Raw genomic sequence first — 11,962 nt, 5'->3', positions numbered from 1 at the left:
GTAGCTAAACACTTGAGCACTTTGATTAAAAACATGAATAGATTTGGAACATATCTGTCAATGCCCAGTTGAGGGTACACAAGTTTTGCAAATCCTGCAATCAACAGACATCTGCACGGCAGCTTCCACGTTGTTAAGGAACAGGTTGTTGATTTTGTTACGCGATCCTGATTGGACTATGCATAGACTAATTATAGTCCAGCCAAATATAACGCCGAAGATTCAGTCTAGGTCACAAGGGTGGAAACTAGACTTTTATAGTCAGTTAACTCCCTTGCTTCAGGAAGATGAGATGAAATGAATAGTAATTAGTGTTTGTCCATTTTAACTTGACTTGAACTTCATGTTTTCACAGCTGGTCATAGTGAGTGACCAAAACCGTCATAATATACTCAAGACCGGTTCACTGGTTCAGACACAGTCAGAAAGTCACAGTTTTCTATACACTATATTCCTCCATCAACCGTACATGTATATAAACAGATGTCTGTCTTGGGTAAGTTAATGAAAATAGGCCTTTAATAACTCAGGGAAGATCAGAGGAACACAACTCCATACCTCAATTTTGTGAGACTCCTACTATCATAAAGCAGTGTGAAGAGTAGACAGCCACAAGCAATGGCACAGGCTGTCAAGAGAGAAACATCAAACACTGGTTATCATTGTTCATAATTCAAACAATTCTACTCTATTACAAAAGGAGTAATCCACCCACCTCCCAATTTTCTGCTTCTAGATGAGAGATTTTAGGAAGAAGCGAGGTTTTCCTGCCTCCCGCATGTGCATGGGGTGTTGTTTGCTACAAACTGTTACCTGCACAACTGATTATAGATAGTTGACAGTGAAGAGAACTTCTGTTGAAAATCTGAAGATTTTATAGTGAATGAGTGAGTGAGTTGGGTTTAACGCCGCTTTTAACAGTATTACAGTTATACCACGGCTTGCCAGCTTAATGTGGGAGGAAAGCCCGAAGTGATGCAGGTCTCAGAAGTTTACCACTTCGGTGAAACCCACGAGCACGGGTATGGTGCTGACAAACCTAGAAACATAATCGTGGTGAACCGGGATTCGAACCCACAATCATAGGTTTCTGGCATGCCCACGGGACGCAACTCTGCACAGCGAATCGCAGCACCATAGACGACTGGGCCACCAGTGCCCCAGATTTTATAGTGTAATGACAGGATAATACAGTATTCATGGCTACGATGTGAGAGGGTTGTATTTGAAGGAATTTATACCATTACAGCTATTTAAGCTGAATTCTTATTGGTCTCTCTCTGCAAACAGCTCTTTATTAGAATCACGTATTAAACTGTAGACTACACTGCACAGCAGCCATACATATTCACAGGTAGTGATGGAAGAATGTTGCATATTACAAACCGTGAAGTATTGACAATGTTGGTCAGAATTCCTGGCAATACTTCAGAAAGCAGCTGATTCCCTGAAGACACATCCAGCTCTGTATGAGTGAGTGAGTGAGTGAGTTGGGTTTAACGCCGCTTTTAACATTATTCCAGTTATATCACGGCGTGTCAGCTTAATGTGGGAGGAAAGCCCGAAGTGATGCAGGTCTTAGACGTTTACCACTTCGGTGAAACCCACGAGCACGGGTATGGTGCTGACAAACCTAGAAACATAATCGGGGTGAACCGGGATTCGAACCCACAACCATTGGTTTCTGGCGTGTCCAGGGGACGTAACTCTGCACAGCGAATCGCGGTGCCTTAGACGACTGGGCCACCCGTGCCTCCCCAGCTCTGTATGATACAGATTGAACATGTTTGGTGTTGTATTGGGATGTATCAGATGAAACTCAAGTCCATTATCAGATTATGTTTATCAAGATATTTGACCAAAGCTAGAAATGTCCATATAAACAGGAATCCGTTTTTTCAAAAAAAATATTTGTTACAGAAAGTACTGGAAATGGTTATTTTTCCTCATGTTTGAAGAAAAATAATCCAAAATACAATCCTATACAAGCCGCATTAGCATTGAACCAAACAGAACACAGCTATTCAGAGGTCGAACAGACAGCGTTTGGCATTGAACCATACAGAACACAGCTATTTAGAGTTTGAACAGATTGTCAGAAACAATAACTTGGACCAATATTGCACACATACATAAATAAATGCAACACTGAGGTAATTTCATGAAAAAACTTCATGAAAGTGTCTGCCATTAAGTAGTTAACAACAATACTTTATACGTCACATGCCTACAGCTCTGTACAGGGCATAATCTTGCCAGAAGTTTGTATACCTTCAAAATAATAACTCCCGCAACAATATGGATTAATAATTGTTAATAGAAACAGAGTACAAGAGCAAGCTACAGTTGCTACTGCTGGTCACATACGTCAAAGTTGGATATCATTTCCTTACAAAGTCATAAAAAAGAGAGAGTATAAATTGAGTGAAAGTTTAGAAAATCAGGGGTGCAGCAATACATACCTTAACCTGCTACATAAACAATTAAAATTGTCCAAATGGAAAAAAGAAAATAGTCTGTTAGTTAGTAATAGTCTTGTGACGGAATATCTAATCTTACACACGATTGCGCATAATTTGACAGTTACATGCCGTAGGACAGGTTCAACTTCAGACTTCCAACACGAGAATGGTCACTTCATGGAAAGCATGTAAATCAGATGGTTGCTTGCGTTCCCACGGGCTTAGTTTGGATTAACACCTTTCCTAACTAAGGAAACTGTTTACGGAGTAATGTCCCTTTGAACATGTACATTACGGAGTAATGTCCCTTTGGACATGTACATTACGGAGTAACGTCCCTTTGAACATGTACAGGCAGGCTCCTTCCCAGTGCGTGACACCTTCGTTACTCTCTCGGTAACATCGCTGCCACCCGTGTAGGTGGGCCATTACAAGAATCTTCAAATTTGCCCTCTAACCCGAAATATAGTAACGTTTATACTTTTGTTTACATCTTTGGGAATGCCGTCGTAGTGAATTTTGAAAAAGGTTTTCCCAGATGAATTTACCGTTTTATTTGTTTGATCAGATTGGTTTGAGATTGCAGATGAATGGAAAATAAACCAACTTTCCCCTCACATTCTTACTATCATCTTACTAAACCAGTTACATGATAGTTATAATGAAACAAAAATTTAAACAGATAAACAAAGAAAATAATGTAGCTGGGGTAAGAGTATTCGGCATCACGATAGTCATCAGTTGTTTGTAAACATAACTGTCAGGGAGTTGCAAGTTACTCCAAGCATGGTTGTAGCCACTATCACAGTGGGGAGCTTTGACTGATGGCAGCGATAGTAAAGAGAGCTCCGCGAACGGGATATCACTGCAAGGAGCTTGGTGTACATGTTCCAGCAGTAAGTGTCTGAACTGACACAGTGTTATAGAATATAGGTTAGTTTAGTAGGGGATGCAGTGTCAGGCGGTGTGACCATGACAAGCCACTAGATACAACTGAAGAAGGACATGTGTTACCATGGTTACTGGATGCATGACATCCTGACATTCTGAACTTCTTGTGGTTAATGCTATTACTGTTACCCTATATACTGTGTTGAATTAAGGGGGTCAATGAGGTCTACCCCTATAGTACTTTAATATTGGGACCCCCGAAATCTCTATTAGTCTTAATAGGCCATGACACTGGCCACTATAATTGTTTCCTTAATTTCGGAAAAGTACAAAAAGATGTATATTTTGTCATGACAGATTAACTATAGTAATATGAAAGAATCGGATGATCCCTAACCATTTTTGAGTAGGATATGAAATGCATATGGCATACAAGTGTTATATCACCTGCAAGGGTCTTTTACAGTATCAGATAAAAAGACAGCTGTTTTCCTGTCATTTATCTACAAGTTGGAAGGTATTTCTTGTGTCTGTTTTAGTCATGTTTGCATGATGTCAGCTTGTTGATGTGTCTTGATCGAAGTCGAGGTCATCAACGACTGCATCTGCGTAGTTCCTGGAGTTGGGGCGACTCAGTCTTTGTCTCAACTGTTCCATCTCACAGATAGCCTCCCTCCTCTTGGCCTTCTCTTCCTCTATCCAGGTCTGGGGGGGACAAGGGAAGAGCAGTTTGAATGTGTGGGTGATGATGTTGAGGTGCTACTATGTGTTGTTTGTATGTGGGGTGGGGGGGTTAGAGACAAGAGAAGAGCAGTTTGAATGTGTGGGTGATGATGTAGAGGTGCTAGTTGGGGGGGGAGGGACAAGGGAAGAGCACTTTGAATGTGTGGGTGATGATGTAGAGGTGCAATTTGGGGTGGGTGGGGGGACAAGGGAAGAGCAGTTTCATGATGTAGAGGTACTAGTTGGTGGGGGAGGGACAAGGGAAGAGCAGTTTGAACGTGTGGGTGATGATGTAGAGGTGCAATTTGAGGTGGGGGAGGGACAAGGGAAGAGCAGTTTGAATGTGTGGGTGATGATGTAGATCGAGATGCTAGTGTGTTGGGGGAGACAAGAGAAGAGCACTTGAATGTGTGGGTGATGATGTAGAGGTGCTATTTGGGGTGGGGGGGGACAAGGGAAGAGCAGTTTGAATGTGTGGGTGATGATGTAGAGGTGCTAGTTCAAGGGAAGAACAGTTTGAATGTGTGGGTGATGATGTAGAGGTGCTAGTTCAAGGGAAGAACAGTTTGAATGTGTGGGTGATGATGTAACGGTGCTAGTTGTGAAAGTGGTGGTGTTGTAGTGGTGCTAGTAAGTGGTGTGGTTTTAATGGCGGCAATGTGGTTGGGTGGTTTTGTGGTAGTGTTGTTGTCAGGAGATGTGTGTAGCGTGGCTCGGCGTGGCATGGTGTGGCATGGCGTGGCGTGGCGTGGCATGGTGTGTTGTTAGTATGGTGTGGCATGGCGTGGCGTTTTGTGAGTATGGCGTGGCGTGGCGTGGCGTGGCGTGGCGTGTTGTTAGTATGGTGTGGCATTTTGTTAGTATGGTGTGGCGTGGCGTGGCGTGGCGTGGGGTGGGGTGGTGTGGAAATCCCGGTCAGGTGATCAGCAAGCCCCACTCACCTGCACCTCGTCCGTGTACATCCTCAGACTGAAGTCCTCCTTGCTTCGGAACCTCTCGCCACCGTACACATACGGCATCTACAACAAAGTCGCCACATGTCATACCCAAGTCTGGCATCTAGCCCAGCATCCCCATCACAACTACTTCCGGAACAAACATTCCCCATTCATGACGTCATAGTCTGAACTAATTTCATGTCTTGTGGAGGAAGATTTCACTGATAACAAAATCAGACAATGACATATGCAGAGAATAAGATTACATGTGTATTTGTCTCATAAAATACGCCAGAAATAGCGATCAGCTGTTTACACATTTTCTCCCCGATCTACTAGTGGCTAATATCATAACTGAAAAGAAAATTGATAGGAAGACGGAAGACTTTGTATCTCTGACGACAAATGTTCGTTTCAAGGTGAGTTCACGGTGAGTTGCCCATCAGATCAAATTTGCCGAAATTAATGTAAACAAAATTGAATGAAATCTTGGAGAAAAGTAACATAATGGATTACAAACATAAGTCCAGATACACAATGAACACTTTTATAGCCAGATTGTGTAATAATAGGACTAACTTGTGTACTTCAGTACAGATTTGTTGACATGCTTCTTCCGGTGCTGCATGCTAAAGATAACGTTTTCGCATTGTGAAATAGAATCAAAGCTCATTGTATGTGTGTATTATGCACTTACTGGTGGTCGAACTGTAGTCTAATATTGTATTTCAGTATTTTTCTCATCAAGGAATACATGTATGTAGGGAGGCCACACACAACTGCATATTTGGTTACATACTCGTTTAAACAACCAAAATATTTTTTTTTTAAAAATGGCTTCCCGTCTGCACTACATTTTCAAAAGCTATTTCCTGAGAACCAAGTCTTTTATTTTTTAAGCCCTAGGAAAGTAAGAACAGTGTAAGGGCACACAGTTTGGAAAAATCCTAGATAGATCCTAGATAGATGTATAACACATGAGGAGCTACGGATCACCATATTCCACGTCACTGCCAGTTTCACAGTTAAAAAAAGGAGAGTAAGGTTTCAACAATATTTCACAAGAAATGGGCTTCATACGTACCCATGTGTAAACTCAAACCAAGGCCTTCCACATGATGAGCAAACGCTTTAACCACGAGGCCAACCACCACGCTGTACAAAACACATGCCTAAATCTACCTTTATAATAATGATATTCACTTCCAATCAAATGGCATCACTTTCAGGCAATGAAGTGGAACTTGGTAATGCCTGGTTACCATGGTGATCTATGATTGACTGAGACACACCTGTGATCCATCTTGGTCCGCCGTGGTGGCAATATGTGCGCCAGTCAGCCATGCATGCGGCCTCTCACACATGTCCCTCTCCTCCTCCGACATGGACATCTCCACCTTATACAGGCCGTGATCTGAAACAGTGGAAGTACACAGACTAGTCTATGTACAAGCTAATCTTGTAAGACGTCTTCCAACATCTTCCTAAGGCAAGGGAGTTCACTTACTCAAAAAGTCCAATTTCCACCCTTATCAAACTTTCTGGGAATTCAGGGCCTGATCGTAGCGCCACCAGTGGCTATTACGAGTTATGTCCCTTATATGTTCCTCCTGTTAACCAATCAGATTCCATCTCTCAGATCACTTGCATTTGTTTCAAACATAATCGGGGCGCCCAGTCAAGACGATCTGATCAATAATCAAAATATGTATTGTCATAAAACGTGTATTATCACGCAAAGTCCATCAAATCCTGTGAGGGAGTTGTGTTTAACGCCGCTTTTAAAATTATTCCAGTTATATCACGGCGTGTCAGTTTTAATGTGGGAGGAAAGCCCGAAGTGATGCAGGTCTCAGACGTTTACCACTTCGGTGAAACCCACAGGCACGGGTATGGTGCTGACAAACCTAGAAACATAATCAGGGCGAACTGGGATTCGAACCCACTATCATAGGTTTCTGGCATGCCCAAGGGACGCAACTCTGCACAGTGAATCACGGCGCCGCTTTAAACGACTGGGACACCCATGCCCCCCCAAATCACATGAGCACCTTGATTAAAAACATGAAAATATTTGGAAAATAATCTGTTGACGCTAAGTTGACGGTAAAGATGCTTTACAAATCCTGCAATCAGCCAAAATTGGCACAGCAGTTGACAAACCTGATGCCAATTTCGTTAAGCAATTTGGATTGGACAATGCATAGACTCGTTAATCCAGACAAAATATAACTCCATAATTCCAGCCTAGTTTGGCAAGGGTGGAAACTGTTTGTTGTTGTTTAATGCTGCACTCAACAATATTCCAGCTATAAAACGGCAGCCCATAAAGAATTGAGTCTGGACCAGATAATCCAGTGATCAATATCACGAGCATTGATCCACTCCATTGGGATATGAGTCTGCCAGCCTGACCACCCGATCATGTTAGTCGCTCTTATGACAAGCATAGTCAGCTTTGATCTTTTGAATACACTTGAAACTGGTTATATTAACATGTATGTAAACAAAATTTCAGTTGAATCCACCAAGCCATTTGGAGATATCGACAATTTGAAAAGCTTATTGCCACTCATGCAGCTTGACAACATGTGACCTACATGTTAGGGGAGCTAAAATTGTCTACAAAATAAAAGTGAAAATGATGCTGTACCTTCAATGTCATCCACATCCATCGTCCTCCGATAGTTGATACGGAACAGGAAAGATTCCAACACAAAGGCCACCACGATATTCATCACAACCTGCAGGGGAGATAACTCACAATTTGATACTTCATCTCACAATAAAATACATTCAATAGCTTGAGGTGGACGCAATTTTGGAGAGCCAGAGACAGTTGTAATTTTGGAAAGCTAGAGACAGTTGTAATTTTGGAAAGCTAGAGATAGTTTATAATTTTGGAAAGCTAGAGACAGTTGTAATTTTGGAAAGCTAGAGATAGTTGTAATTTTGGAAAGCTAGAGACAGTTGTAATTTTGAAAAGCTAGAGATAGTTGTAATTTTAGAAAGCTAGAGACAGTTGTAATTTTGGAAAGCTAGAGATAGTTGTAATTTTGGAAAGTTAGAGATAGTTGTAATTTTGGAAAGCTAGAGACAGTTGTTATTTTGGAAAGCTAGAGATAGTTCTTATTTTGGAAAGCCAGAGACAGTTGTAAGTTTGGAAAGCTGGAGATCGTTGTAATTTTGGAAAGCTTGAGAAAGTGGTAATTTTGGAAAGCCAGAGATGGGTGTAATTTTGGAAAGCCAGATATAGTTGTAATTTTGGAAAGCTAGAGATAGTTGTAATTTTGGAAAGCTAGAGACAGTTGTAATTTTGAAAAGCTAGAGATAGTTGTAATTTTGGAAAGCTAGAGACAGTTGTAATTTTGGAAAGCTAGAGATAGTTGTAATTTTGGAAAGCTAGAGATTGTTGTAACTTTGGAAAGCCAGATATAGTTGTAATTTTGGAAAGTTAGAGATAGTTGTAATTTTGGAAAGCTAGAGACAGTTGTAATTTTGGAAAGCTAGAGATAGTTGTAATTTTGGAAAGCTAGAGATTGTTGTAATTTTGGAAAGCTAGAGAAAGTTGTTATTTTGGAAAGCTAGAGATAGTTGTTATTTTGGAAAGCTAGAGACAGTTGTAATTTTGGAAAGCTGGAGATAGTTGTAATTTTGGAAAGCTTGAGAAAGTGGTAATTTTGGAAAGCTAGAGATAGTTGTAATTTTGGAAAGCTAGAGATTGTTGTAACTTTGGAAAGCCAGATATAGTTGTAATTTTGGAAAGTTAGAGATAGTTGTAATTCTGGAAAGCTAGAGACAGTTGTAATTTTGGAAAGCTAGAGATAGTTGTAATTTTGGAAAGCTAGAGATTGTTGTAATTTTGGAAAGCTAGAGAAAGTTGTTATTTTGGAAAGCTAGAGATAGTTGTTATTTTGGAAAGCTAGAGACAGTTGTAATTTTGGAAAGCTGGAGATAGTTGTAATTTTGGAAAGCTTGAGAAAGTGGTAATTTTGGAAAGCTTGAGAAAGTGGTAATTTTGGAAAGCTAGAGATGGGTGTAATTTTGGAAAGCCAGATATAGTTGTAATTTTGGAAAGCAAGAGATGGGTGAAATTTTGGAAGGCCAGAGATTCTCCTATTTCCCATGGCCTTTGCTGGGAATCACAGCCGCACTCACCATCATCACGATGTAGAACAGCATGAAGTAGATCCGCGTCCACTCGCTCCAGCCCAGCGCATACCCCTCCTACAACAGAACAGTGTAGCTGTGAAACAAGAACATCCAACAAACAAGGTGGGCTGTCTTATATCATTTACCAGAGCAAAGCCGTGTTAGTCTGAACATCTGGACCTGACTTCCGGATACCTACTGCAGGCTACCATGTATATCTAGTGTTTGTTTGTTTGTTGTTTAACGCTGCACTCAGCAATATTCCAGCTATATGACGGCGGTCTGTAAATTATCGCGTCTGGACCAGACAATCCAGTGATTGATATCTTGCATCGATCCACGCAAATTGGGATACGATGACATGCATCAATCAAGTCAGCGAGCCTGACCACCCTATCCTATCAGTCGCCTCTTACGACAAGCATAGTCGCCTTTTATTGCAAGCATGGGTTGCTGAGGACCTATTCTAACCTGGATCTTCACGGGAGGTATATATCTAGTGACCATACCATACACCCATTTACATTAAACTGGACATCTCACTGGTAGCAGAACAGTCTGGTTTAACATTTCCACTTCCTAGACAGGAGGAGTCTCCATTTCATTATAATAACATTTAGATAATGTCTCACTTAACCTAAAAGAAGCAAACAGACAAACTGTAACAGCAAATCCATTGTGTGAAACATTGTTCCAAAAAGTTACAAAAAGCGATGGTTTTTTTATGCATTTGGAACACACCAGGGAGGAGAGAGAAAGTTTTTCATATTATTTTTGATTCATATTGAAAACAGGGACTGCTTCCACTCTAGCTGTGCCCTTGAGACACTAAAAACAACCCACAAGCACGGGTATGGTGCTGACAAACCTATAAATATAATCGGGCCAAACCGGGATTCGAACCAACAATCATAGGTTTCTGGTGTGCCCAAGGGACGCAACTCTGCAAACTCTGCACAGCAAATCACGGCGCCTTAGACGACTTGGCCACCCGTGCCCCCCCCCATTATAATGAACCAGTTATCAATTCACCATTAAAATGAACCAGTTATCAACTCACCATTATTATGAACCAGTTATTAACGACAGTCAGTTCAAACAACGTCACTGAAAGAAAATTGAAACCAATTCCTTTACACATACTGAAAATTTTCGATAAAAAAAACTTTCACTTCAACATGCTACAACTACATGAAGCCATTCCTAACTGCTTTATCGAAGTAATTGATCCACTACTTTGTCTCCATCAGCTAAGCAGGGAGTTGAGAAAGGCTGCTTTGAACAGTATTTCAGTTACCGTATTCGACGTAATAAGCGCCCAGGGCCCTCTCAAAATTAGAAATTGGGGGCTCTTATTAGAATATTATATAGTTGAAAAATAAATTTCGTGGTTTATGCTGACAGCCTGAAATGTTTATATACGACAGATACATTTTTCCATAATTTAATTGCCCATAATTAAGGGTGCAAATAACACACGAGTGCATATTATTCACGAATAAATAAGTCATGTGTACATTGATCAATCGGAAGGGGTGCTAATTGGGATTTCTCACTAGCCAATATATTAGCAAATATCGCCGTGGGCGCTTCTTACGTCGAATACGTTATATCACAGCGTGCGGACTAAATGTCCAAGACCAACATGTTTACAGCTTTGGTAAAACCTTGAATTATAATCAGGGCCAATCTTGAATTCAAACTCATGACCAGCAGATTCTGCTAAGGCTCAGGGTGACGTTATACAACCTGAACGCTATGACTGTCTTGAGTATATGTTAAGGTATGGGAGTTCTGATCACCTAAGCGCTAAGATCGCTTTGTACAACAGCACCCAGGAAGCTAACTTAGCACCTTTGACTGCTGGGCCACCCTTTGCTGGAACTAATAATAGAGATAGATCCTGGGAAGTTTGTTTTATTTTTGCTTGTGTGTTGTTGAAAGCCACATTCAGCAATAGTCCAGCTATATGATCGCGGGCTATAAATAATCAAGTCTGGTGAGTCGTAACGTGAGCATCAATGACCTTGAGGTACCATGACACACATTCAAGCCAGCCACACAGAGTCTGACCACCCGGTCCAGTAGGTCATCTCCTACAGCCAGAGAAGGTTGGGGGGCCTGTTGTACCTGGACCCCCCCCCATAGGGAGGAGTGTGATGTAGGTTGACCCATCTTCCCAAGGCAAGGGAGTTAACTGATTTAAAAGTCAAGTTTCCGCCCTTGCAAAACGAGGCTGGAATTATGGAGTTATATTTTTGACAATGCATAGTCCAATCAAAATCATGTAACAAAATTGACATCCAGTTCATAAACTGTCATGCAGATTTCGGTAGATTGCAGGATTTGTAAAGCATGTGCACTGCCAACTCGCGATGTAAGACCCGTTTTATCACAATAAAGATCTTGATCATTGATCAGATCGTCCTGACTGGGCGCTGCCATTTTGTTAGAAACAAATGCAGGTGATATGAGAAGTGAAATCTGATTGGTCAATAGGAGAGGCATAGAAAGGACATAACTCGTAATAGCCACTGGTGGCACTATGATCAAACCCAGAAATTCCAGACTAGTTCGGCCAGGGTGGAAAGTGGACTTTTACAGTCAGTTAACTCCCTTGACTCAGGAAGATGAGGTTGACCACGAATCATGACTATAGCTACAGGTGCCCTATTCAGGCAGGTGGCTCACCTCCGGATCGGAGGATGTTGTCAAAGTTGTTCAAGTAGTAGCCCTGTTGGTTCTTGCTGTCGAAGCTGTAGTAATCAGCCATAGTGGAATTCCTGGAACAACAAA

At 41.3% G+C, this 11,962-nt stretch overlaps 1 protein-coding gene across 3 annotated transcripts in view; it reads right to left on the bottom strand.

The window, feature by feature from the left end:
- Window positions 1-1,646: 1,646 nt before the first annotated feature.
- LOC124133432 (two pore calcium channel protein 1-like) overlaps window positions 1,647-11,962 on the bottom strand; it is a 43,130-nt gene continuing 32,814 nt past the window's right edge. For all 3 annotated transcript variants that reach the window (XM_048401098.1, XM_048401099.1, XM_048401100.1), the window contains 7 exons: window positions 11,858-11,949; window positions 10,227-10,273; window positions 9,173-9,241; window positions 7,668-7,758; window positions 6,307-6,428; window positions 5,018-5,095; window positions 1,647-4,058 (listed from right to left, as the gene is read on the bottom strand). In XM_048401098.1, the coding sequence (XP_048257055.1) occupies window positions 3,909-4,058; window positions 5,018-5,095; window positions 6,307-6,428; window positions 7,668-7,758; window positions 9,173-9,241; window positions 10,227-10,273; window positions 11,858-11,949 (649 nt within the window). In that variant the 3' untranslated portion in view covers window positions 1,647-3,908. The remainder of the gene's footprint in view (window positions 4,059-5,017; window positions 5,096-6,306; window positions 6,429-7,667; window positions 7,759-9,172; window positions 9,242-10,226; window positions 10,274-11,857; window positions 11,950-11,962) is intronic.

Source organism: Haliotis rufescens, unplaced genomic scaffold (genome assembly GCF_023055435.1).
Source record: "Haliotis rufescens isolate VD_foot unplaced genomic scaffold, xgHalRufe1.0.p SCAF_21, whole genome shotgun sequence".
Taxonomy (NCBI): domain Eukaryota; kingdom Metazoa; phylum Mollusca; class Gastropoda; order Lepetellida; family Haliotidae; genus Haliotis; species Haliotis rufescens.
Note: the sequence above shows the minus strand (reverse complement) of the source record. Positions and strands in the feature narration are given on the sequence as shown.